Consider the following 27,611-nt stretch of genomic DNA (forward strand, 5'->3'; position numbering starts at 1 on the left):
AAAGTTTTCCTTCTTTCTTCAAGCATATTGTGCCTCATTGGACTGCTTGAAGGGGGCCTTCACAAACTGATGCACCAACCAAGGATAGTGCAATCAGAGAATCTAGACCCTCTGCTCAGATGTAGCCAATGGACAGTGCATTCTCCACATGGAGAAGGGGAGGGGAGAGTGGGTACTGCCTCTAACATGAACTCTGGAGCTTGTGATTTGATCTCTGCCCCTTGGAGGAGATGCCCTGTGGGAACACAGAGGAAGGGGATGCAGGTTACCCAGTTGAGACCTGATAGGCTGTGGTCAGATGGTGGGGGAGGAGGACCCCTCCTGTCAGAGGTCTAGGGGAGGGGAATAGGGCAGAAGACAGAGGGAGAGTGGGAACAGGAAGATAAGAGCAAGGGGATTACAATGGAGATGTAATGTAAATAAATAATAATAATGATAATAATAATAATGATGATGATAATAATAATGAAACCTATAAATATTCATACTAGGTGAATGTATAGATTAAACCAGAATTCTAAGCCTGCTGTGAAATCTTTCCACAAAGCTGAAAGCCTTAAAGAGGATTTTTTTTTTCTTCCTCCTTTGTTTAGTTAAGAGGTTAAAAATTCAGTAGGTTAAATGTGAAGTTTCATTTTTGTCTTGGAAAATCCCCTATCTGGATTCATATTTAAGGACTTTTCCATCTGCTTGGAAGTATTGTATAGTTCACTGCAGTGTGATTTAAAGTGCTGTGGAATGAAGCTGAAATGAAATGCATTTACTAACAGTCTCTTCCAAGCCATTATCCGATTTGTGACTATATATCTCTCTTATCTGTCTATTTGAAGGTTTTAGTTTGGCTATTAGAGCAGGGGCATCATTTGAAAAGCAATTAGAAAGCCATTAGAGTTCAGGCTACCACATCCATTGTATAGATAGTACCCGTTCCTACTTCAACATCTGAGTACTTGAATCATCTAGCCTTATTCAGATTTTGTGAATTTTTTCATATTCATATTGAGTTAATGCATGCATGTATAATTATAAAGAAATAAGCTTTTAGCTGGGAATACAGTTCAGTGGTGGAGTGCTCACTGAGCATGTGGAAGCCACGGGTGCATCTCTCAGTGCCACCAAACAATCAACAGAATGCTTTTGAAGATCAGAACACATGCCTTTCGCTCTTTCTCTGCACAGTGATTTATCTGACATATGCAGCAGAGCACAGAATTTACAGGAAAATATGTAGAAAATATGACAATGGGAGCTTGGCCATGGCGTGGATAAGCCCTGAATCAGGTCAGCAGTTATTGACTAAATACGGAAGTCTAAAACCTGCCCAGGCACTAGATGTGGATACCGACTCATCACATCACTGTGCTGCACCTAAATTCTTGTGATCTATAAATTTCCCTACAAATACGCCTAAAGCCAAGAATTTAAGTAATGTGTTTTTATTTACTTTTAAAAATATGGACTTTTAGAAAGCTTTGGATACTTAACTTTTTCTTAATTACCTGGGAGTTCATATTAAGTAGGGATATTGGAGATTATGGGGATTAGGTGGTTTCCATCACTAGTAATATAATTCTGATATAATTTCACATTTAGAACACCGCATTGACATACTTAGCAAGTAGAGACACAGCCTTGCCACAGGGATTAATGTTATTGGAGAACGAATTATTTAAAGCAGAGAGTTGTCTAAACTCTCATCTATTCATCTGCTCAGATAAACTTGCCAATTCTCAAAGTTAGAAATGCATTTCCCACTCCACCTTGTCTTTCTCCGTTGATCTACACGAACAAAGCTGAGCAATAATTGCATCTATGCAGAACTGTTTCTCACCTGTTTCCGTTGGCTTGGAAGTACCACCTTCTACACCTGTGCAATCTGTCTTTTGCTTCCTACTCCACCATATAATACAGCAAATACATCTGCAAGTTTTAAAAATGATTCAATTCCACCTTAAATGCAAATCATTGTTAATTACTGAAGGTAATATGGATTAAAAAAAATTAGGTGTTTATCTATTTCCAAATAAAAAGAGAAAACAGATGAGTTCTCATTTGTTAAATATTTGTAGTGTGATAGTAATTTATAAACAATTTCATAATATAAATTGGGATGTATATTAAAGAATATTAAGAATATAGTTAAGGGCTGGTGAGATGGCTCAGAGGTTAAGAGCACTGGCTGCTCTTCCAAAGGTCCTGAGCTCAATTGCCAGCAACCACATGGTGGTTCACAACCATCTATAATGAGATTTGATGCCGTCTTCTGGTGTGCGGGTGTATGGGCAGTCAGAACACTGTATACATAACAAATAAATAAATAAATAAATAAATAAATAAATAAATAAATGATCATAAAAAGGAATATAGTTCAGTCTCCTCTTTCTTGTGTGTGTGTGTGTGTGTTTTTTTAATATGTCTCTCTGGTACAAACCCATAAAAAAAAATCAGGCAAATTTCCCATGAATTCAAAAGTCATATTTAGGAAACTAAAACTTGGTAATCAGTTTGTTATTTCACTGTTTAGAGCTACTCTGTTGATATACATATGATTCAGGAAACAAAAAAGTGTCTCTTTGAAATTGGGAAACTGAACATATTGACTTTATTTGCAGATGTGGATGAGTGCCTCCTAAAGCCGAGTGTTTGTGGCACAGCCGTGTGCAAGAACATTCCAGGAGACTTTGAATGCGAATGTCCTGATGGCTACAAATATGATCCCTCATCAAACTCTTGTGAAGGTAGAATGATGGTGGTGTCACTGCTTGTGGTAGAGAGGGTGGGTTTGAACCCTGAGTCAGTATTAGAAAAGGCATTGCTTTTGGTAACTCCTGATGCAGCTTGATTGATTTGGTGATCTGCCTTCCTTACAGACTAGAAGTACCAAGTAAGACTCCTGGTCTTGGGGCTCATTATTATGCATTCCATTTAACCCTTTCAGCTTCATTAAAAACTAAAGACTCCCTTTGTTACAAAAGCAAAATGAACACATTCTGAAAGACTATAGATAATATCAAAAAATTGAATTTGAAAGGAAAAGTCCATATAGACAAAAATGACACAAGCTTTAATTGTGGGATTGAAACTATGGGCTTTCTTAATACCATAGGTTTTATTGGATATAGTTTTTCAGCAATTTTCTGTGCACGGATAGGTTATTTTAAAATAGGAAATTGGGGCTGGAGAGATGGCTCAGGAGGTAAGAGTATTTGCAGCTATTACAGAGGATCTGAATTCAGTTCCTAGAACCTATAATATGCAGCTCACAATCACCTGTCACACTAGCTCTAGTGGATCTGATCTGATGCCCGCTTTTGGCTCCCTCTGACACCTACAGATACATGGTGTGTATATATGCACACAGGCATACATACACATGCACACACAGTCAATAATAAAGAAAACATGAAGTGAGGTGTTTGTTGTCATGACTGACATGACAATGGAGCTCTAGAAAGCTGGAGATTGCTGATCTGTGGTGCCAGGACCTATGTTTGACCAGCCCTTTGTGGATGCTACTGTTCCTTCATAAGGTTGCCATGGTGTCAGCGTGGATGTCTCTGGTAGCTTAACTGCATTATGTCTGCTTCTGTTTTAGATCATATATGAATTATCTCACATATCCCTTTAAATGTTTTAAAAATTCAAATCAAGTCAGGCATGGTGGCATATGCCTTTAATCCCAGCACTCGGGAGGCAGAGGCAGGCAGATCACTGTGAGTTCGAGGCCAGCCTGGTCTACAAAGTGAGTCTAGGACAGCCAAGGCTACACAGAGAAACCCTGTCTCGAAAAACCAAAAAAAAAAAAAAAAAAAAAAAATCAAATCAAATTAACATCATGTCTCAAACTAATCACATAAATGATAAATGAAATGCACTGTGTGCTTGGAATGATTTTTAAGCAGGGAGCACAGTGACTCTAATTTGTCCACATAGCTCTGCAGCCCCACAGCACAGCTGTCTATTTCAGAACTTGATCATTACCCCAAAGATAAACTGCAAAGCAGACAACAGGAAGCTCTCTCTTAATGGTTTCCTTATTACACAAAATCTGTGTTACTGCAATAAGCCTTTCTCTCTTTGAGTTTATATAAGTGGGTAGTGGTGTTTGGTTTTTTGGTTTGGGTTTTGGTTTTTTCAAGACAGAGTTTCTCTGTGTAGCCCTGGCTGTCCTAGACTCACTTTGTAGACCAGGCTGGCCTCGAACTCACAGTGATCCACCTGCCTCTGCCTCCCAAGTGCTGGGATTAAAGGCATGCACCACCATGCCTAGCTGGGCAGTGGTTTTATAATATGACATTTTCTCTAATTATTTATAGTGCTGTTGAATTGTTGATGTTTTATTACACTCTGCTCCCACACTCACACAGTTTTACTTTCCACTATCCTCATGCCATATTCTCAGATTCATTGAAGCACAGATAAGCAGGGTTCTCTTTTTTTTTTTTTTCCCTTTTTGGTTTTTCAAGACAGGGTTTCTCTGTGTATAGCCTTTGGATGTCCTAGATTCACACTGTAGACAAGGCTAGCCTCGAACTCACAGCAATCTGCCTGCCTCTGCCTCCCAAGTGCTGGGATTAAAGGCGTGCGCCACTATGCCCTGCACAGGGTTCTTGATTACAACAAAACTTTTCTAAATTCACGTGGGCTTAAGGAAGGAGTTAATGAAGGTAATGAAGGGGTGCTAGTTTATAGTCACAGAACTTCTACAAGTTGGGTCCATGTCTTGTTAATTCAAAGTATGAATCTCATGGACCACAGGGAAGTCAGGCTTTAGAAAGGAATTATAATAAGCTCAGAACCAGCAGAGCTTCTGTGGGTCAGCAGCCACCCCAGAATTTTAATCCTATATCATACAAGTTTAATGCATTTAAAGTATCATTAACTGTGAAAATGTATTTAAGGTTTTAAAAGAGCATATATAATATGATAGCATTGATAAGAACTTCATACAGTTCTAATAGGGTATATCCAATGAAATGTCAAGGACTTTCTGTAGCCCTGAAACATCCCTTAGCATAGGCATGGTATTACAAAGTGGAGAGTTGGGTACAGATCACTTAAAAGATTTCAGATTATGGAAGGTAATAGCACAGTGAGGTTTGAGAGAAACAGAGGACATTAATATATGCCATTCAATTTATGGCCACAAATTCTTAATATCACCCAACATGAGCATGACAAATATTAATTATTCTGCATTGTTTATGGACGTACTCTACGGTGGAAACAAAATAACGAGTCAAAGAGACATACTCTTTCCACTTAGAAATTTCAACTGGACACACATGATTAAATAAACACATATTAACATGTGTTATGATCTTCAATATGAATGGAAAAGGGAATAAAATATAGTTATTATAAATATAACACAAAATATATCAATTTGTTGGGAGATGAAAGACTTCTCTGAGAAAGGTAGAGGTGGGTTTTTTGTTTTGTTTTGTTTTTGTTTTCGAAACATCTCAAGAATGACAAAGAGAAGTGAATATGGGAAAGGCTGGCTAAGAAAGCATAATCACCAGGGAAGAGGAAATAAGCTCACCAGGCCAACGCATTGATCAGTTATAGAGAAGGACACTGAATCTGAAAGTCAGAAGTCAATGGCAAATGAGTGGATAGATAATTCTGCCTAGCTGTGGATGGTAGGTGCTTCTGTGGATCTGAATTACTAGAAAGAAGCTGTAACTACAAAGGATGATAGATTGGTTAAAACTGCAATGGAGAGTTCTAATTGCTGCTGGCCCGGAGCCTATTTACAGTTTTTCTTGCACTACCTTAGTCCTCTAAATAGCCACTCCTTGCTGATCTCTCTGTCAGAATAAACATCCTATGACTAACAGATAAAAACTCTTCAATAAACAAAAGATAAGGTGATGCCTATCTACTTTTGCTTTATCTACGTAATGTTTTCACTAGTGTATTTAACAAGTACCTTTATTTATGAATTTTTTGTTCTTTTACTGTAAGAATTTCATAAAACTGCTTCCATGTAGGACCCTGAGATTAATGGTAACATAGACCTGTGTTCCTGAGATGGTATTACTCCTGTATGGTTCTAGAATAGGTAATCTCTTATCACTTTTGAATAAAAAACAATATGGCCAGTGTTAATTGTGGCATTATATTATTATAATATAAAGTCAGGTGTTTTTGATATTGTCAGTCTATCCATTGCACTAACATTCAGTTAGCTCAAGTCAGCTTCCCCTCCCTGTCTTTCCTTTCATGACTCTACCTTTGTCCTCCTCCCTCTTCTGGTTGCTTCTCTTTTACCATTTTTTCCTTATTTTCAAAACAAAGAAATGTGAGTTAATCTTAATGAAATTCCTATAATCAGAAATGACAGTGGAGACACTAAATAATTTTCTTTTTTAAGTTGAAAATCAGAAAATTATCATCGTTACTACACTATCACTAATTATTGAAAATTATAAAAAAATATGGTTGGGATACATATGTAAAAATTGCACTTGGAACGCTTTAAATTTTGAGGTCACATATGTAGATATGCTATCATAGCTCTTCTGTTTCCTGGGGAACTACGTCTGTGCTTATTTGGTTGAACATTGGACAGCTGTGAAGGTTCTTCTTTTCCCCCCTCAGATGTGGATGAGTGCTCTGAGAACATGTGTGCCCAGCTGTGCGTCAACTACCCTGGAGGCTACTCTTGTTACTGTGATGGGAAGAAAGGATTCAAACTTGCCCAAGATCAGAAGAGCTGTGAGGTAAACCTTTTAAACTCAAAACTTCCTACCAGGGTGGCCATGGTAGTCTATACCTTTAAGCCCAGCACCTGCGAGGCAGAGGCAGGAGGAGCTCTGAGGCTAGCCTGGTGTACAGAGTTCCAGAACAGCCAGGGCTCGACACAGAGAAATGAGAAGAAACCAAAACCAAAACCAAAACAAAGACTTCTTACCTCCTTTCTGGAACGAGAGATCCAGGTGTTACCAGGATCCCTGCTTCCTAGACTGTTGATCTCCACTGAAAGAAATCAGTTGAAATACAGAATACAATGTGGACAATAGGGGTTTACTACAGAGTAGGGAAACAGGCCAGCAATGGTGGTACACACCTTTAATCCCAGCACCTGGGAGGCAGAGGAAGGCAGATTGATGTGAGTTTGAGGCCAGATAGGTCTACAATGTGAGTTCAGGATAGCTACACATGCAGTTTAATCTTTCTTCTTCTTCTTCTTCTTCTTCTTCTTCTTCTTCTTCTTCTTCTTCTTCTTCTTCTCCTCCTCCTCCTCCTCCTCCTCCTCCTCCTCCTCCTCCTCCTCCTCTTCCTCCTCCTTCTCTTTTTCCTCCTCCTCTCCTCCTCCCCCTTCTTCTAAGACTTATAAAATCTCTAGAACCTGAGTGCCATTTTCATGCCCAGATGACTGGCAGACCTGTTTGGTTGACTCTTCCTTGAGAGGGCAATGGCATGCCTTTGTTCTTTATCAGAGAGCCCCCAGACAGATAGTTATCCTTTATGAAGTGTTAGGATCCTGGTATCACCTTTAGATAGTTATCAAGTAATGACCTCTCTGCTATTCATAGTGACATGTCTCCTCCCAGTCTCAGATCTCACTTCTCCATCCACTAATTAAAGTCTGTCAGTTCTAGTCTTTGGCTTTATCAGGGGCTGATTATGAAGAAAGCATCCATCTCCAATGTCCTCTAGTTCCACTAAAAGAATGTTACATAGAAATTTGAGTGATAACATTTTCTGGTATCCCTCTGTATTACATTCTAGCAAGTTTGCCCATTGCCTGTTTGTGCTTATAAGAGTTCATAAACTTTCTAGTGGAAACAAATTTGTCCCAAGAAGATTTAGTGACATTAAATATATCATACGTCAGGGAACACTTGTGGTCATCAGTGTGTCTCAAACACACTTTTCAACACTCATATTTAATGTATAATTGTCCTAAGAAATCAATTTGAAGAAAAGTTTTAATTTTTTCCTTATTGAATAAATAAGTCAGCACTGACCCCTCCTCACCTCCCTTCCTTTTTCTCTTTTAGAAATAATAAGGCACACATGCTAGTGATCCTTTCTAGTCTTGCATTTTAAAACATGTAAAGGTGAAATTATATATTATGAAGCAGACTGTTTAAAATTCCTAAGTAATGATTTCACTGTGTATAGTTATAACTATATGTACACACACACACACACACACACACACACACACACACACAACAGAGATGAGTAAAGGTATGCACAGAAAAATCAATCAATTAACTACACTATCCCTGTGAAGAAAAATCGGGAGGTTAGTGGATACAGGTAGTATTTCTGAGGTTACTCAATTGAACGGCCATGTAGTTAAATTTCTTATATTATAGTTTAATTTCTTATTATTTCAGTATTACACCTTGGAATGGTTATGATCTTTTTTTCTTTCTGGTGCTCTAATAACTGCAGAATTCATTGGAAAATGTTATTCACTGTTTTCAAATTTTCATCTCTAGACAACTTTTTACTTTAATGTTTCTGTTCAGCTTTAAGAAACAAATATTTGATAAAAATCACATGACTTCAAATAATTTTCATGCAAATTTCTTAGAGACTGTGATGCTAACTTAGGTTTATTCCCTCCTGAGTTGTCAGTATTCTCTTGAGTATCTAGATAGCACATTTTTGCTCACAGTTTTTTTCTTAATCAAATGAATAATTTTTAGATATAAATAATGCAAGGCACTGTACAATTTATTGAAGACATACTTGTTGGGACTTGAAGAAAATGTTTGTGTTTAGCACTGAGGTATGTGAAAGAAATACTAAAGATAACCTAAGCCCCCTCCCCCACATATTTTTGGAGGCTTCATGCAAGGGTTTTGCAAGGAAATGGAAGATAGCTATTGTTTGCAAAGACATTTTAATGTGAGAGTGTTTCAGAGGCTATTTTGGGAACAAAAGAAAGAAGACAAAGAGCAGACAGTGATCCACACATTTTCTTTTCTCCAGGGTATTCCAGTGTGCCTTTCCTTGGACCTTAAAAAAAATTATGAATTATTATACTTGGCCGAGCAGTTTGCAGGAGTTGTCTTATATCTGAAATTTCGATTGCCAGAAGTCACCAGGTGAGGAACCAATGTCAGTGCGAATTTGTAGCTTAAACAGTCGAGGACAGAAAATGGAAAATGAACAGCTGTAGACTTGTTATCAATGTGATAACCTGGGAATATTATCATTTAGATGATCTTTTCATATGTAATTTTCATACAAGAGCCCTTTTAAATCCACCAAGGCTGACTTTACAAACGCAGGCTCACATTCGCCCATCATTTTCTGCTTCCCACTGGCTATGTATTGACTAAGAAGCTAGGGAAGGTGATCTTGCCTACTTGAGAAACTTTCACTCTTCTCTTAAACATTATAAAACTTAAGCAAAAAAATGAGTGTATCGATGGATTGTCACTGCATTCAAAACTAATGATAAAAATTAACAGACTGATTTGAGCATTGAGTAATAGTCTTAAGAAAAAGATGGTTACGTAGTTTGGCAATTTGAATACCTTAGCTCTTGTTCTTGTACTTAGATTGACTTTGGGAAGCAGGATTTACTCACTTATCAACTTAACTGCATGTGTAGAAGTCTTGCATGGACAAGCATTAAAGCTTCTAACATTCGAGCAGGCCGTGGTGGCCCATGCCTTTAATCCCAGCACTCGGGAAGCAGAGGCAGGTGAATTGATGTTGAGTTCAAGGCCAGCCTGGTCTACAATGCGATTCCAGGACAGCCAAGCCTACAGAGAGAAACCCTGTCCTGAAAAAAAAAAAAAAAACTAAAAACCAGACCAAACCAAAACATCAACAACAATAACAAAAAACTTCTAAGATTCACTTAAGTGAGTGTTTCTTGGACATTCCCTTTTCCCTCAGTATCTGGTTTTACCACAAATATTATTTTCTAGTGACTAACATTATTAGAAATCCAAACTTGCTATAAGAACGGTGAAGATGAGGGAGAAAACTGTGTCAATATAGCTGTATTTACTTTCACATTATTTATTTCTTTATGACAACTCATTCTAACTTGATACCTAACATTCAATCAGAATTAGCAAAACACTTTCCCCAGTATTCTTAGTTTCTTCATTGATTTACTTTGCACTTTCAGAAGTGTAATATCTTTCATACATTACATATTAAAGGCACAGCTTGATGAATATTTATAAAGTGGCATGTTTAAAGCAAATCTCTTCACCTCTGTTTTCCATAACCAACTGCTTCCCTTTGCTCTGCCAAATGCTGACAAATTCTGTCTTTTTTCAACTCTACAATACTTTTGAAACTGAATAAATTGATCCCCAATGTAATGAGTCAGGATGCAATGATGTATTCCAGGAAGAACATATGCAGAACATGATGCTTTGAAATACCATTTAGTTTTATTTTACAAAGAAAAGGAAATTATCTCCATAATGGGATCAACTTCTGGAAGATCGTGACCAAACACAGATTTAGTTTTTGGCAAGATAGTTCATTTTTCATCAGCCAAATGCTCAGGCAGTTCTGAGAAAGGACATACATCCTTATGCCAAGAAAAATGTTTTTTTTTTTTCTTTAAAAAATATAAACAGGTCAGTGCATTTCTATTAGTGTTATCCATCCAGTACAGTTCACATTCTCTCTCTCTCTCTCTCTCTCTCTCTCTCTCTCTCTCTCTCTCTCTCTCTCTCTCTCTCTCTCTCCTCCCTTCCTCTCTCTCTCTTTTTTAGTTTTTTGTTTTTTGTTTTTTTTGAGACAGGGTTTCTTTGTGTAGCCTTGGCTGTCCTAGACTCGCTTTGTAGACCAGGCCGCCTGCCTCTGCCTCCTGAGTGCTAGGATTAAAGGTGTGCACCATCATGCCAGGCTTTGCATTTTATCTCTTTCAGATATTTACCTGAAAATTCAGAGTATGGGAATATTTGTTTTGCTTGGTTTCCTTGCCCTTTGAGGAAGATCTGTTCCATCTACAAATACTGCCTTTGTAACTATTAAGATGCAATAAAGGCTTACCTATATAAATCTTTTTGTTGACTTATTAGCAACAATCGAAAGTCCTGAGTCTTTAACTCAAATTCTTTACTTAGTTTACATGATAGTTATATGACTCTTTTTTCCTTTTTCCAATTTGCCTTTGTTTTACAAACATTTTTATTAGCAAGTCCCTTAGGGCTCTTCCTGCTGATTCTCATTAACACATTCTGAATGCAGGCAGGCACTCAGTCAGCACCCAGCATCTCTAAGATATTCCTTGCTGAAATAGCTATGCAGTACAAATGGCCAGCATCTTGATAACAATCATTATCAGAGTACACAGCCCCCCAACAACTATCTAGACTCTATCTGCTAAGCTTAATTCTCATGCATCCTACCTCAGTGATGTATGCTATTACAATGTTTGGAAAACTTTTCCCTCTTTCTTTCTTCCTTTCTGCCTTTTCATTTTCCCTTCTTCCCTTCTTCAATTCCTTCTGTCTTTTCTGTGAAACTTTTTATGCACCTGAAAAGAGGGGCCTCAGTCCTTCCTGGCAGCCATTTTCCTCATGGTGGCTCAGCCCTTACTCACCTCCCCTAGCTTCCTTTTGGCACTACTGTATGTTCCCACCCTCTTCCTGATGAACTCAAGTCCCTTTTTGTCTATGGAGATCTCAAGATACACAGTGGCCTGCTTCCATTAAGGAGAAAGGCACACACCACTCCGGTGGTGTCTCTCATGAACTTGGTGTGCTATGTAGAGTGCCCAGGGCAGCTACTGTGATAGAACCAGGGTTCTGCATGGTAACATCATTTTGGTCAGCCCTTAAGGCTCACAGTCCTGTCCCGGGGTAATGCAGAACCACATTGCTTCTTTTTAATGATTACATGAAAGATTACTTCTGCCGGTCGTGGTGGCACACACCTTTAGTCCCAGCACTTGGGAGGCAGAGGCAGGCAGATCACTGTGAATTCGAAGCCAGGCTGGTCTACAAAGTGAGTCCAGGACAGCCAAGGCTATACAGAGAAACCCTGTCCCGAAAAACCAAAAAAAAAAAGAAGAAGAAAGAAAGATTACTTCTATTTTTAATCTTCAGACAGCTATCTGTGGAGTCTTGTGACTGCTTCTTTTCTAGCATATTGAAATTATCAGGAGCATATGCCTTTTGCTAGATAAAACAAATGTGCCGTTGTAAATCTTTTACTGGTAGATTCAGTGAATGTCTGTGTACTGCGTGCACACTTGCACGCGCATGCGTGCACACACACACACTCATCTCTCTTACTCTTGCATTTGGAATGTATAAAATGTTCCTGAATATATGTACACTCTAGTATCTGAAGGATGCCTTCAAAACATATACCCTAAGTGAAAAAAAATTACCAAAGTATCAATTCATTGAGAAAAGGACTCCAAGAATGGTCAATAAAGCATAGGTATTGAAACATATATGGAGCCAGGGACAAGGTATGAAAAACGTAATGCTGCTCTTTTAAATCTTTTTTTTTTTTTTTTTTAAGATTTATTTATTATTATGTATACAGTGTTGTCTGCTTGTACACCCGCAGGCCAGAAGAGGGCATCAGGTTACATTATAGATGGTTGTGAGCCACCATGTGGTTGCTGGGAATTGAACTCAGGACCTTTGGAAGAGCAGGTGGTGCTCTTAACCACTGAGCCATCTCTCCAGCCCATTTTTTTTTTAAATATTTATTTATTGTATATGAGTGCTTTATCTGCAGAAGAGGGTATTAGATAACATTATAGATGGTTGTGAGCCACCATGTGGTTGCTGGGAATTGAACTCAGGACCTCTGGAAGAGCAGGTGGTGCCCTTAACCACTGAGCTATCTCTCCAGCCTTTTTTTTTTTTTTTAAATCTCAGGGAAATTTTTTTCCTCCTCTTTGCCAGTTCAAGGTGTATGTACTAGGAAGATCATTGACCCTTCTGAATTCCTCACAAGAAACATGTCTCTTTGCTTAGATTTTCAGCTGAATTTGATTTTCGGACATACGATTCAGAGGGCATCATACTGTATGCAGAATCTCTTGACCACTCAAACTGGCTCTTGATTGCACTGCGGGATGGAAAGATTGAAGTTCAGTTTAAGAACGAATTTTCGACCCAAATCACAACTGGAGGCAATGTTATTAACAATGGTATATGGAATATGGTATGTTTGGGACTCCACAATTAATCTCCTTACTTTGATGCACTTTTTGGAACATTATAATCTGATTGTCAAGTGTTAGCAACCCAAAATATGTCAGGTCACCCACTGTCATGTGATGTGCGCTCTACAAACTCACTCCTAGGAGCGACCTGAACGCCTTTTCCTGATTATTTATTTAAACTGCTCTGTTTTAAAATTTTTACTCTTTTAGTAACTGCTTTTGGGGGAGAATATTGAGTCTGCCCTGTAGGTTAGGAGTCATTAGCAGGCACAGTTAATATTAAAGAGTTCTACGATCAAAGAAAACAACCCTTAGTTGTCATGAGTATTTTTTTTTTTTGTCATGAGCATTTTTTAATTAGAGAAATGTGTATAGAAATAATACCAAAGAAAGTTAATTCAATTTTAGATATAAGTACATAAATAAGTAACCAACTTTGAACAAATAGCATATACTGAGGAGATTTAGTAACCAGAGTACTTTATCACTTTTATATATAGCTCTAGGGATTTTTTATTAATTGAAGATGTCTTTTTAAACAGTTTAATTAAAAATTGGACTTTTCTTGGACAAGATTACCCCTTGTTAAGAGTGAGGAGAAGTAAGCATGTTGATGATGGGGGAAGCAGCTTTTGTTCCATGGTTTATAGTCAGTATTTGTGATAGTTGTTAAGCTAGTACTTAGTGATATGGTCATGTTTCAAGTTAAATCATCCTATGTAAGAGTTATATAATATGTCCTATGTAAAAGTTGTATAATATGTGTGTGCATGAGTGTATGTGCATGCGTGTGTGTGTGTGTGTGTGTGTGTGTGTGTGTGTGTGTGTGCACATGTATGGAAGTAAGTACATGTGCAGGCATATTCGACTGCTTGTGCATATATATACTTAGTCTGAGGTCTGCTATCTTTCTCTTGCTTTCTTTATTTTTAAATATATTTTATTAATTTATTCATATTACATCTCAATTGTTGTCCCATCCCTTGTATCCTCCCATTCCTCCCTCCCTCCCATTTTCCCCTTACTCCCCTCCCCTATGACTGTGACTGAGGAGGACTTTCTCCTCCTGTATATACTCATAGGGTATCAGGTCTCCTCTTGGTAGCCTGCTGTCCTTCCTCTGAGTGCCACCAGGCCTCCCCATCCAGAGGACGTGGTCAAATATGGGGCACCAGAGTTCATGTGAAAGTCAGAAGCAGAAAGAGTCAAATGATATATACTCACTTACATCTGGACACTAGCCCGAGGAATATGTCCCATGAAAGTCTTCACTTAACAGAAAGTGAGACAGATGGGAGGACATCCTATTGGAACTTTAGGTGAGAGAAGCATGGGAGAATGGGGAAATAGAAGGATCCAGAGGGTCCTAGAAATCCTCTTGCTTTCTACTTTATCTTTTGAGATGAGGTCTCTCACTTGAAGCTCACTGATTTGGCAAGGCTAACTGGCCATCAGATTCAAGGCATCTATCTGTCTCTGCCTCTCCAGTACAGGAATTATTGGCGAACATCATAGTAATCAGCTGTGTGTTAGGGAAGCAAACGCAGGTCCTCATGCTTGCGTGTCATTTTTATTGAAAAGCATTTATTTAAATGTGTCTATAAATGGGATAATATTTATTTGCTAGCATTTGCTTCCTTAATTTGAAATTATTTAAACATTTCCGAAATATATTTTAAAAATAAATTAAAATTTAAACACATGGTCCAAAATTGTTTTATAATTTGTAAGAACTGTGTAGGCTGTGTAGAGATTAAATAATCATCATGGCTAATACATAAGGCAACAATGCTGCTTTATAAGTGATTTTGCCACCTATTTTGTATGATCAACAGACATTTATTGAGCCCTGTATTTGCTATTCCTTATGCTACCAGGTAAGGGCGAGAGCGATGAATGAAGCCCTCATTGCTCACATGAAGTTTACGTTCTAACCCTGGGACACAAACTGCAGATACACTGTGTCAGGTGCTTACTGATGCTAGGAAGACAAAGGAAACGAGGCAAGGCAGCAGTGTGACCCTGAGTGTGCATGCAGTCAGTGAGCTTGTGGAAACAAAGAGGCGAACCTGACAGGATTGCTTCTAGGCAGAGCCTTGAGAGAGCCAGTCCTGAAAACCATGGGTGAGATTCTAAAATGGCTCTGTGCAATGTGAACAGCAAGTTGCGAGTCTTGTGGAGAGGATGTGTTTGGTGTGTTTGACGGATAGCAAAAAGACGAGTGTAGGTGCATTGAATCGGAGAAGAATACATATATGTATATATTTTAAATGAAGGTCAGAACTGAGGTCTGTAATATGGCCACTGGGTAAAGGTCTGTCGGGACCACAGTGAAGACTTAGATTTTATGCTCTGTGGGAAGTCGTCCCTAGGTCAGTTTTGAGAAGCGACAGAATGCGATTTACATTTTAAGGAATAATTTGGAACAAAATCTGATGGCTTTTTGGAAAGTAGTCAGTGGAGAGTAGGGCAGAGGTTGCGAGGAGCATTGCAGCAGCCCCGGACAAAGAAGACTCTAGCCTTGGTGGCGTGTCATAATGGGATGAGGAGAAGCGGATGCATTCTGGATTGATTTTATTGTAAAATCTTTGTTCCAAAATTATGTTCCTGCTTTTAATTGTAATCACTCAGTAATGTGACTCCAAGATATAAGTAATGTATAACTAGAGTTACAAATAAGCCCAGCTTATGCATGCAAATTCAACTCACAGGGTCACGTGTAACAGGCACGTTAAAATAGAAGCATGTGTCTTGAATTATGGCCAAGCTTTTATTTAAACACACACACACACAACACACACACACACACACACACACACAGAGAGAGAGAGAGAGAGAGAGAGAGAGAGAGAGAGAGAGAGAGAGAGAGAGAGGAGAGAAATGCAAAATTATATCGTGAAAAAATATCGATGTGGCTTATAGACTTCAAAAATCAAATGTTGCTTAAAATGGAGATGTGTGACAGCTAAAGGACTCAAGTAACTAGCAATTAATTCCTAAGAAATCTGTATTGGTCAAAGAAAATGGGAACAGTTTTACATCTTACATGCTATTGTTTGCTTTCTGTTGCTGATTGGTCAGCCTTTGCAGGCAAGCGCAGCAGTCTTCTGTGAAGCAGTTGCAGGAACCGTCTTCACATTGTCTAGGATGAGTTTTTAATTCATGCTATCACTTTCAACCATTTTTTAAAAGCAAGCATTTGATTTTTAAGTACTAATTTTAGACTTTGAAAGAATACAGTTTGTATGTGCTACACAGAATGCTAGGCATTACTGATTTCTTGTAATTTATATGAAAAACGTATTGTTTTATCGATTGTGTATGCATCAGTTACAAAATAAGAGTACTTAAAATTTTCCTCAGGGAACGAGGCTCATATTTCTTTTTGACACTGATTACTTTATTGCATAAAGGGATTAAAATATGAATAATTATTAAAACTTAAGAACCTTGGTGTTTTCTTCAAAGTAAGAGGTACACTTAATTTGAGATCAAGTTCTATCATCTTAAAATGTGTTTTTATCACAATTATGCTCTCCAATATGTTTTTTTAATCTAGTATTTCAAGTGGGTATGCAGTGATGTTTGCTTTGTCTTTTTAATTGTAGGTGTCTGTGGAAGAATTAGATGACAGTGTTAGCATTAAAATAGCTAAAGAAGCCATGATGAACATAAATAAACTTGGGAGCCTTTTTAAACCTACAGATGGATTTCTGGACACCAAAATATACTTTGCAGGATTACCCCGGCAAGTTGAAAGTGCACTCATTAAACCGGTAATGATTAGCTGGAATTCTTTATCTATCATAGGTTCAATGACAAGTGTTTTCATGACACTTGATGGAAGCAATTTTGGTAAATATACTAAGTCCGACAATTTGTATTGAACATGGGAAAAGAACTTTAGACCACTAAAAGTATAGTAAGGAAACTTAAAAAAAAAAAAAAAACCCACCACCACCACCACCAAAAATCCATTGTGGTTTTGTGTCCATTTAAATTGCTGCATTGTTCATTAAGCAGTGGATTTTCTAAATTCTAAAGTTGTCAGCCCTGTGTTCACATTGCAGTATTCTACACTCAGCCATTAAGTATACAAAAACATACATTTAAACCCAAATATATTTATATATTATATATGTATATATAATAGAAAGCGAAGCTCTTTCCTAGCTTTACTTTAAGACTTAAATTTGGAGGTTAAGGGTAGCACATAAGGTGTACAGAACATATTATAAAAATGCTAGTTACAACAGATGAATATAATGTTCTAAATACAATGCTCCTCAAATAACCGTTGAATAGAGTTCAAGAAATTAATCATCACCTTTGAAGAGTTTAAAAGATGTCACTTGCATTCATGACCCTGTGATCTGGTATATCTACCTTTAAGATTTACTACTTTATATCTTTCTCTCTTCACAACTCACACAGTGGCTTTAACTTTTAATAGATTTCTGTGTGATATTAAATTGAATTAGCTAAACCATGCCAAAATCAATAATTCAAAATTTTGAAATTGATGAATTATGGTGCTTTAATGGGAAAGCAAATTATTCGGAAAGAACCAACCATTTATAAGGTGGCTACCATGCATCTTGTAGTTGGCTGGCTGCTTTGGTGACACCTGAAGAAAGTTCCTGAAGGGCATTAGAATCTGCATGGGCCTCATGAACCTATGTTGTAAATGCACACAAAAGAGGACAAGAAGCAGCTCAGAGCTCAGGGCCACTCCAGCAGCCCAGAGAGAAGTCACCGCTGCACGTGGATGATGCAGGGGAAGCAGGCAGGACCTCAGGTTGTAAATATCATCCGGATCCCCTGGGGACCTGCAGTGCTATAGTCTCATTTTATTGACAAGTACTATCCATCAGAAGGGAAAATTTAGATCCAATTAAAAGTATTTTAATAAGCTACCAAAGAAAGTGTTTTCCATCCAAATTCAACCTAGACTAACAACCGATTAAAGCCATCTATCATTTCTATGAAAGTTTACAATTGACTTATATCTTGCTGCCTTAGATCAATCCTCGCCTGGATGGATGTATACGAGGCTGGAATTTGATGAAACAAGGAGCTTTAGGTGCAAAGGAAATTATTCAAGGAAAACAAAATAAGCATTGCTTCATCACGGTGGAGAAGGGATCCTACTACCCTGGTTCTGGAATTGCTCAGTTCAGCATAGATTACAGTAAGTGACTCCTGTGATATTTCTCCTTTCTCATTAATCATTACATGCATCGCTTGACAAGCTGCAATGATTTATTCTGTTAGCATCCCCGAGCGAGTGGCTGTTATGATAGGCATTGTCTTTTCTGTGTGGCTAAATACTTCTTGTGAAATATTCAGGTATTTTAGGGGAGAACATAATCACAGTTAAATATGCTTATTAATACTTGTTGTTATTTGGAGTTTACTGGCATATAGCCAGGTTCGTTGTGGATAGATTCGATTGCCCGGTTTTAAAGTTCACTGCTTCTGTAGTCAGTTTGAGTTCACTAATCAATGCATAGAAGCCATTGCTTTTCATTTCTGTCATTTCTGTTGATCTGTGGTAAGGTTCCTGCCTCTGCTGAGATTGTCTATGCATGTAAACGTGTTGTGTAGCTCACCCTAAGCCTTCAATGTATTCATACTGCTATTTATTCTTTTTATTTTCCTCTCTTTCTTTTTTATTTTTATTTATTAGTTCTTTAAGACAGGCGTTCTCTGTGTAGCAGCCCTGGTTGTCCTGGAACTTGATTTATAGTCTTGGCTGGCCTTGAACTCTCAAAGATCCTCCTGCCTCTGTCTCCCAAGTGCATTAAAGGTGTGTGAATCACCACTCACCAGCCTTCATAATACTAATTTTAAGTTGCAGCATCTGTGTTCCTGTAAGCTGGATCATGTTGTTTCTTTATTGTATGTTGTCTTCTTGTGTGTCTTAATTTGTTCTGGTTTGGGGGTGGGTATTTTACATGGTACAGTAGAGACTGAGATGAATATTACTTGTGTCTGGAAAGAGCCCACTACTCCTTTGGCTAAGCTCTTATTGACATGGATCCGGAGAGATGTTGGTCAATTTAGTGAGGATTTGAGTTACTGGTTGAGTTAGTACTTAGTGGCGGGTGGGGGGCGGGGCCGGGGGCGGGTATAAAGAGCAAAGCCTTTTGGGAAGGGCCCAGTTCCCTGGAATCATTTCCCTTCCTGAGATCTTCCCCCCTGTACTGGTCCTGCCATCTATCCTAAGCCTCACAAGAGCTTTGTAGATGTCCAGCCTCTACAATGGTGAGCCAAATAAATTGCTTCTTAAAAAAATATATCACCTAGATTCACATATTACTTTTTAATAGCTTTGGAAAGTGTGCTAATACAATTCAAGTTTCTGTTTGGTTAGGAGCTGGTTTACTAGGTATTAGTTTTTTTGTTTGTTTGTTTGTTTGTTTGTTTTTTACTTTGTCTGTCTGTGTGTATTTATTTATTTTTAGTTTTGTAAGTAGAGTACAAAGTCTTATCAGATTGGGGTCATAGTAAACTCTCTGTGCACCTTCACAAATAGCCTGCTGTGAACAACTCTAAATATGCATCCTGCAGTTCGTGTATGAGAGAATTTTAGAGTTAAATTTCCTCCATCAAAGTCCCTGCAGATATATAATTATCCCAGGTCTGGTTACAGTCTCTTCTAAAGATTACTAATTTCAACTCTTAGTAAAAGGAGAAAGTTCATGGTCAAAATAGTTTTCTAATCTGAGAGATCCAATTTTAAGTTTTATACTTTAAAATACCATTTTTATATTTTTCTACTTAAAGTTAAATACCTCTCCATATGTTAGTAGTGATTACTTGTGTGACCTAATCAGGTTCTTGGGTCCAGACACAAGAGACAGGACTCTGGACCCTAAGGGGTGCAGGCACTGATTTTTTTTATCAGCCTATCTGCGCGAGCTGGATGGAAGATGCAGTGCTGACCATCGATGAGCCAGGTAGCAGGCCCTGGAACAGAGGAATAGGTGTATTGATGGAGGAAAGATTCTTGCCTGTAGCTCCTATTCAGGTCTGTTTGTGCAAATTAGGAATTCAGACTTATATAGGATATCTGCATCTGACTTGGCTGTTCAATCTTAGTGGTGGGCAGATCATTGGTCAGCTTTTACTTAGGGTAAAGCGGGTACCCAGGAAGCTGACCCTGTTAGCAACAGGCTAACTGAGATCTTTGCTCTGTCTGCATGGAAATCAAGGGCGGGCAATGAAAAGCTCCTCAAGCCCTGATCCTTGGTAGCTTTTCATCCTTTAGTGTTTGACAGTAGTAAACCGTGGCAGTGGGAGGGCAGCAATGGGCAGCACCATTTAGCGTTACAACTTTTCTGTCGGCTTTGAGGACTAGGGCCCTTAGCTCTGTAATCACAACACAGGATGTTGACATTCCACCACTCTTCACAGCAGCTGATGCTATAGTTCCTAGCTCTGGGCTATCTGGGACCCTTTAGCAACCGTGGTGTGAAGGGCCTTGTTTTCAGCTGTTTCTAGCCTTCTAAGCTTCAGCTTCAGTTCTCCACCCTCTCTGCTTCTGCCATTGCCTGTCCGTGTCCTGGCTACTCTCTTACTGTTCAGCTGCTTCTTCTTCATCTCTCAAGCAGCTGGTTGCCTTGCTGGTTTTCTGGCTAATCCTGCTGTTGGCGATGCTTCTGTTGTTCCTGTTGCCACTGTAGTGCCAACTACCTCTGCCTTGTTGCAATACTTCCGTAATTCATAATAGCAGCTCAGCTCACACTGGTACAAGTGGGTGAGAAAGGATCACTTCAAAGAAGCCTTTTGCTAGTCCTGCTGTTTCAGCACCAGAGGAAAGAGCACAATAAGCTAAACAGTCTGCTTCTACGTGGACAGTAGGATCCTCCCCACCAATCACAGCACTGGCTCTTTGGTGCTGGTTTTCTAAGTTTATCTGCCTGCCTACCAGGGTCAGTGCTCCTACTCTGGTCTAAGTGGAAATCATTACAAGGTCATCTGGAGTTCAGTGAGGGCTGTAATAGCAAAACAGCCCTGGTCGAAGGGCTGTACCTTCCAAAGTTAAGCAATTAGCTACAGTTGTTGTTTAATTATCGCACAGAATCTATTCAGTGTGTTTAAATAGCTGGTGCTGGCACAAGGTTAGTCTGGTTGGCTATTGGAGTGACAGACCTTTTGTTCAAGGCAGAAAGGGTAATAAGAGAGAATTCAATAGCTTCCAACTAAACTCTAGCTACTAGAAGTCAAATTGCCCATCCTTCGAGATTTTATTTATAGGAAAATGAGCATCAGAAAGAATCTTGCTAATAAGGACTCAAATTATTTTTAACAGTAATAATTATTTTGATTGCGTTTTCTTTGTATTAGCCTTGCAATTGTTAGCCAACCTGTATTTCAAGACCAGCTAGAATATAACTTTAACCTTATGGATGTCTCCGGGGTAGGCAGGCCCTTCCTCTGTTTCATCTCAGCCTCATCTGTGTGATTAGATCAGGTTTGTAGCTATCATAATTGTAACTCATGTTACAATTCCAGCTCATGTCCTTGTTTGGCTTCTGAGGGAAAAGGCAAGCAGCAATGATTCTTGGAGGTCCCTTCCCTGGAACCTGATTCGTTAAAAGAATCTTTCCAGAAAAAAGAAATTTAAAAAAGTTTCATTGTAGCTAAAAATTACTTTATCCTATGGATAATTTAAAAACAACTTACTTTGATAACTGATATTTAATGTTATAACATAATTTTCACCCATTTTAATAATCATTTTAGTATGAATTTAATATTCTTTGTTTAGTTTATTTCACAGTAATTCCATATATTCTTTCTGTGTAAGAATTATAATGAGAACTGCAGTCTCTGTACATGTAGCTAATGGAAGAATATTTAGCCAAAAGAAAAATGCTTCTTCATTTGTTTTCACCCTTTCAAAGACCAAGTGGTGTATGGAATTTGTTACATACATTACTTCACAATAAATGAGGAAGACTTCACTTATTATAATTTTTTTAAGTATTTGAGATTAATTAAGATAGTTATTTGTGAACCTTAATGAGTGACTATGTTCCGAAAAATGTATCTGTCCTAGTATCATTTCCAAAAGTGACTTAGATGAGAAAGGAGTTTATTTCAGCTTACAGTGCCTAGGTCATAATAGGGAAATCACAGCAACAGGAACTTGAAACAGCTGGTCACATCCATAGTAAAGAGTAGGAAGAAAAGAAGCATGCATATTCCCTTGCTTGTTTGCTTATGCTCAGCTCAATGTGTCCACTCTTTTATAGTTTAGGACCACCTTCGTCAGGAATGCTGCCACCTGTAGTGGGCTGGGTCTTCCTACATCAATTAACTTGATTAAGACAATCCCCCAGACATACCCACAGGCCAATCCAATGTAGACAGTCCCTCACTAAGAATTTCCTCCCAGTTAATTCTAGGTTATGTCAAGATGGCGGTTGAAGCCAACCATCACAGTGTCACTGGGCAATTTCATCATTTGGCGAACATCACAGAATAGACTTATGTAAAGCAAGCCAAACTCTAACTTCACCAGGAGACATATTCTTAGGAGAACATTGTCATATGTGACTCCATCATTGGCCACACTATAATTATGTGATGCATGACTATACTTGGAAAGATAAATTCACTGGATATTTATTGTCTGCTATGAAAAACAAAGTGATGATAGAGGCACATGTGGTCTATTGCCCGCACTCTATTTTGGTAGATAACTAGCCTCGTCATTTCAAAGTATTAAAACAAGACCATCACAGAATAAGAGTCCCCAGCCTAATCTGAAAATTAACTGTGGACCTCATGGTATGTCTCTGCTACCATATCTTTTTCTCAGAAAGAATACAATAAGTCTATTAATCTTCCTTCAAAATGTGTACTACAAAGTCCAATCTCTTGGAGGTCTGAACGTTGGTGAATTTGCATGAGATGAACAGTTCTTAAAGAGAAAACAGGGTGCTGGGTGCTGTGGTGCATGCCTATAAGCCCAGCACTCAGGGAGACAGAGGAAGGTGAATATAAGTGAGTTCGAAGCCAGACTGGTCTACAAAGTGAGTCCAGGACAGCCAAGGCTACACAGAGAAACTCTGTCTCAAAAGAGAGAGAGAGAGAGAGAGAGAGAGAGAGAGAGAGAGAGAGAGAGAGAGAGAGAGAGAGAGAGAGAGAGAGAGAGAGAGAGAAAGAGAAAACATGGCAAGTTTGAAGTGCAGAATTTTCCTCCTGGAAGAATGGAAATATGGGAACTCTGCTTGCATTTAAAAATAAAACAACCCTGTTTAGTTTTTCTTATAAGGGGGATGTATGTCATTGAGAAAAGGCATTAAAATCTTTAGTACTTCAGAAAGTACTTTGAATATTATTCAGATTATAATAATTGATACTTACTATTTTCTCTATTGTAATTGCCATATTATTTTCTGTCCCACTTTATTTCTCATTTTACATAGATAATGTAACCAATGCAGAGGGTTGGCAAATAAACATGACCTTGAATATTCGCCCATCCACTGGCACTGGAGTTATGCTTGCTTTGGTTTCTGGAAACACAGTACCTTTTGCCTTGTCCTTGGTGGACTCCATCTCTGGAAACTCTCAGGTAACTTTATTTCCAACCTAGACGAACCTCTCTTTTATATGTCTCTCCTTTCCTTACTTGCTGGCTGATTTCCATTGTCTAGAAGGAGCAGTTATTGGGGTACCGAGACACCTTTGCATCTGGAGCTATGGTTAGGTAGACTCATACAGGCTGCTTAGAGACATCACAAATTGCATAGAAGTCCACTCATATCAAGGATCTGTGAAGTCTTAGGGGAATATATCTGAATACAGAGTAAGTGTGTGATAACAGTCCATTCCCAGCTGTTTAGTATACAGTTGTAATTGTTTGTTCTCTCACGAGTAAATCAGAAAAAGAAGAGAAAGCTGAAACTATTCCACTTGGTTTCTTTTTGCTAACTCCACTTTGGAATTAAGAGCAGAAAAGTCTTAGATACAAACAAACAAAAACTGTGTCAGGAGATCTACAGTATTCTAATTTCTAGTAGTGCTAACAGCTAACAGCTTCCTGCCTATGTCCTGCACTGATCACTGCAGCAAGTTTTTGTTCATGCCAAAATTTTTTTTTCTTCTTCACTGTAATCAGCAAAACATGGGATTTATTTCTCAAATTAAAGTGTAATTTGAAGTGAGTTTCTGTTAAGTAACAACCCCCATCCCACCCCGACCCTGGCTTTGTATGTATTCCTGGCTGGCCTGGAACTCACTATGTAGACCAGGCTGGCCATAAACTTCAAGAAGTCCACTTGCTTCTATCCCTTGAGTGCTTGGATTAAAGGACTCACCAAAATTCTTGACTTGGTCTTCTCTTTTAATGAATTAAGGATATGAATGTTTATAAAGTTAAAGGTTTCCTCAAGTGATCCCCAGTCAGGAAGTACAGACTTTTCACTCACCATAAACATCTTAACCTAAGAGGCAATTTCAGAGTACATTTACTATCTGGGAAGCATCAAAGCGTCTCTGTCTGTTTTGGTTTCATTTTCTATTTTCTCTTTACCATCTATAAGTTAGCAGCAGAAGTCACCCACATCAAGTTGAACATTTTGACAATTCCAGCAGAATAGAACACTTCTTTCTTGAGGCTCTTCCGATAGTTACTCTCTATATGTTGCGCACAATGCCCGGTCTCTTTCTCAGCCCTCTTCACTCACATTATTGTCGGCCTATATGATTGCTTGGATGCATAGACAAGCTTTTCTGCTTTGATGCATACTAAAGGACACGGAGTTTTCCTATAAACAAAGTTCACCCTTTCTTTTTCATATGTAACTTTTGAAATTTGGGAGGCTTTTAAACGCAAGTATTACTTGGGCACATCATTCTAATTTCCGGTATTTGGTGATATATCTGAGTTGATTTTATCGAATATTCAGAAGTCAGTATAAATTTACATCTTAATTAAACCTGGGGCTTGTAAAACTAATGCATGTTTGAAATTCGTTGAAGTTAAAAAAACAACTTTATATTTACATGTAAAGGATCCATTTCCATTTTTTTTGTTTTGTGTTTTGGTTTTTGAGACAGGGTTTCTCTGTCTAAGAGCCTTGGCTGTCCTGGACTCTGTAGATCAGGCTGGCTTTGTACTCACAGAGATCCGCCTGCCTCTGTCTCTGGGTTGCTGGCATTAGATTAAAAGTGCACACCACCACGCCCAGCCCAGGCTCCATTTTTTTTTTTCTTGTTGAAATTTAGTTTTTGAATTGCAAAACCACCAGGCCATTCCTAAGTGCCTTGCCCCTCAGTGCTTGCTTATATGAAGTCTCTGTTCTACTATCTAGGACATTCTGGTATTTGCTGGAAATTCAGAGGTGGCTCGAATAGAGGCCCTAACCCTGTGCTCTGACCAGCAATCTCAACTGAAATGTAACGTTAACAGAAATGGACTGGAGCTGTGGACCCCACTGAGAAAAGATGCTGTTTACGCTAAAGATCTTCAAAGGCAACTTGATGTCCTAGACAGAGCAATGAAAGGGACTGTGGCCACTTACCTGGGTGGCATTCCAGGTATTTGTTTAATTTTTCTTCAGTTCTAGAAGCATGTTTTGAATTGAACATCTTGGTTTTCTTTTCCTTCCTTCCTTTCTTTTCTTTGGGGTGGAGGGCGGGACAAAATTTTTGTATATAGGTCTAGCTGTCCTGGAACTCACAATATAGACCAGGTTGGCCTTGAACTCGGATCCACCTACCTCTGCTTCCTGAGTGCTGGGATTAAAGACATGCACTACCATGCCTGGTCAAATCGCATCTATTTGGTAAATATAGAATTTTAGTGACGAGCATTGAAAGTGAAGACAAAACTTTCAATATCCTTTACACTTGTTTTGGAGGCTTATACCAGCATGTTATTGGTGTATATATATATATTTTAGTGGTAAAATGAGACTAATTGATTTCTCTGTGTAGCCTTGGCTGTCCTGGACTCACTTTTGTAGAACAGGCTGGTCTTGAACTCACAGAGATCCACCAGCCTCTGCCTCCCAAGTGCTGGGATTAAAGGCATGCACCACCACGCCCAGCTTTAAAAAAGATTTCTAAGACACCAGGATTTAGAGTTAAAGAGATGCTCTAATTACAGTGAAACACTGCTCAAATATAAAGAGAATTCAACATTTTTTTTTAATAGTAAATGTGGAACATCATAAGCATATGCTCTTCTCTCCCCTTAAGTGTGAACATTTCCCTTCAGTTCGGTTGGGAATGACTGTGTTTGTGAAATCACAACTCATGATGCGCTGAGATCAACACCGAACATGACATGCATTTTGTGAATAGGACCACATTAGTAATTTTTCTTGTAGGATCGGAATTTATTTTGGAATTGTGAAGTCTGAGTACTTCTTCTAACTGTAAACAAATAAGATGCTGAAGTATTGGACTAATTGTCAGACCCTGTTTTGACAGACATTCCCTTCAGTGCCACCCCAGTGAATGCCTTTTACAGAGGCTGCATGGAAGTGAACGTCAACGGTGTGCAGCTAGACCTGGACGAAGCCGTTTCGAAACACAATGACATTAGCGCTCACTCGTGTCCATCAGTTAGGAAAATCCAGAAGAACTTCTAAAGTGTGTTTTCCACGCCTATAATACTTCTTTTCTTGTTGTAGTTAAGCTCCTGTTTGTCTCGCCATCTGACAGGTATTACCTGCAACGTGCAATGTTTGAATATTATGTGGTACTTTATCCTTCAGATTTTTGTTATATAAATCACATTTTTGAAAAGTCTTGCTCCCATTGCTGTCTAGAAATTAAATAATGGAACACACAGGAAATTTAAGTTTCAATGCATTTGCTATAAATGATACTGCTTTCGATTTTTTTTCAGTTTTAAAAGTAAGATTCAGCATCATTGAACTAGTATTTAAATATCTATTTTTTCCTCAGAAGATGAATCAGTTAAACCCAAACAAAAGCTCGTGTGACTAAATGTTAACAGTTGCAGATAGATGCTGTAATTTTGCTGTTGTGTTTTGCCTACAAAAGTGGCAGAGCTGATAGCATGCTGCATATGAATTTAGTGGAAAGTCTCAAAGCTTTATTCCAAAATAATTCCTTGAAGTTGGGAGAGCCTAGTTTGGTTTCACCTTTCTGTCAGAGACATCAGGTTATGTTGTAAGCAGTGTGAACATTGGGTGGACACATCCCTCAGTGTAGGCTGTATAGGCCACACTAGGTCTGAATCAGAAAGGCTACAGTTCTCAGTGCTGAGAAGGATAGTAAATACATGGGGGGATTCATAGTTATTTTCACTTTGGATTTGAATTGCTACGGGTGGCTTGAACACGGTTGGTGAAGTTAAAAAAGCCATGAAGAGTAGATTTTAAACAAAAGGATAATGATAAGAGGGAAACTGGAAATTGTTGTATGTTCTATCTTTGTAATGAAAGGAGTATGGAGTTAAAATTGTCAAGGATTTGCTGCTACTGAA

At 38.5% G+C, this 27,611-nt stretch overlaps 1 protein-coding gene across 4 annotated transcripts in view; it reads left to right on the top strand.

The window, feature by feature from the left end:
- Pros1 (protein S) overlaps window positions 1–27,168 on the top strand; it is an 85,266-nt gene extending 58,098 nt beyond the window's left edge. Inside the window, exons 7-14 of one of the 4 annotated variants that reach the window (XM_051150111.1) lie at window positions 2,613–2,738; window positions 6,607–6,728; window positions 8,959–9,074; window positions 12,942–13,131; window positions 16,741–16,908; window positions 18,155–18,323; window positions 23,575–23,723; window positions 25,465–25,720. In XM_051150111.1, the coding sequence (XP_051006068.1) occupies window positions 2,613–2,738; window positions 6,607–6,728; window positions 8,959–9,074; window positions 12,942–13,131; window positions 16,741–16,908; window positions 18,155–18,323; window positions 23,575–23,723; window positions 25,465–25,719 (1,295 nt within the window). In that variant the 3' untranslated portion in view covers window position 25,720. Of the gene's footprint in view, window positions 1–2,612; window positions 2,739–6,606; window positions 6,729–8,958; window positions 9,075–12,941; window positions 13,132–16,740; window positions 16,909–18,154; window positions 18,324–23,574; window positions 23,724–25,464; window positions 25,721–26,587 lie in introns of those variants that run through there. The other 3 variants (XM_051150112.1, XM_051150110.1, XM_051150109.1) reach the window with 3 other exon arrangements.
- The last annotated feature ends 443 nt before the right edge of the window (window positions 27,169–27,611 follow it).

Source organism: Acomys russatus, chromosome 8, assembly GCF_903995435.1.
Source record: "Acomys russatus chromosome 8, mAcoRus1.1, whole genome shotgun sequence".
NCBI lineage: Eukaryota > Metazoa > Chordata > Mammalia > Rodentia > Muridae > Acomys > Acomys russatus.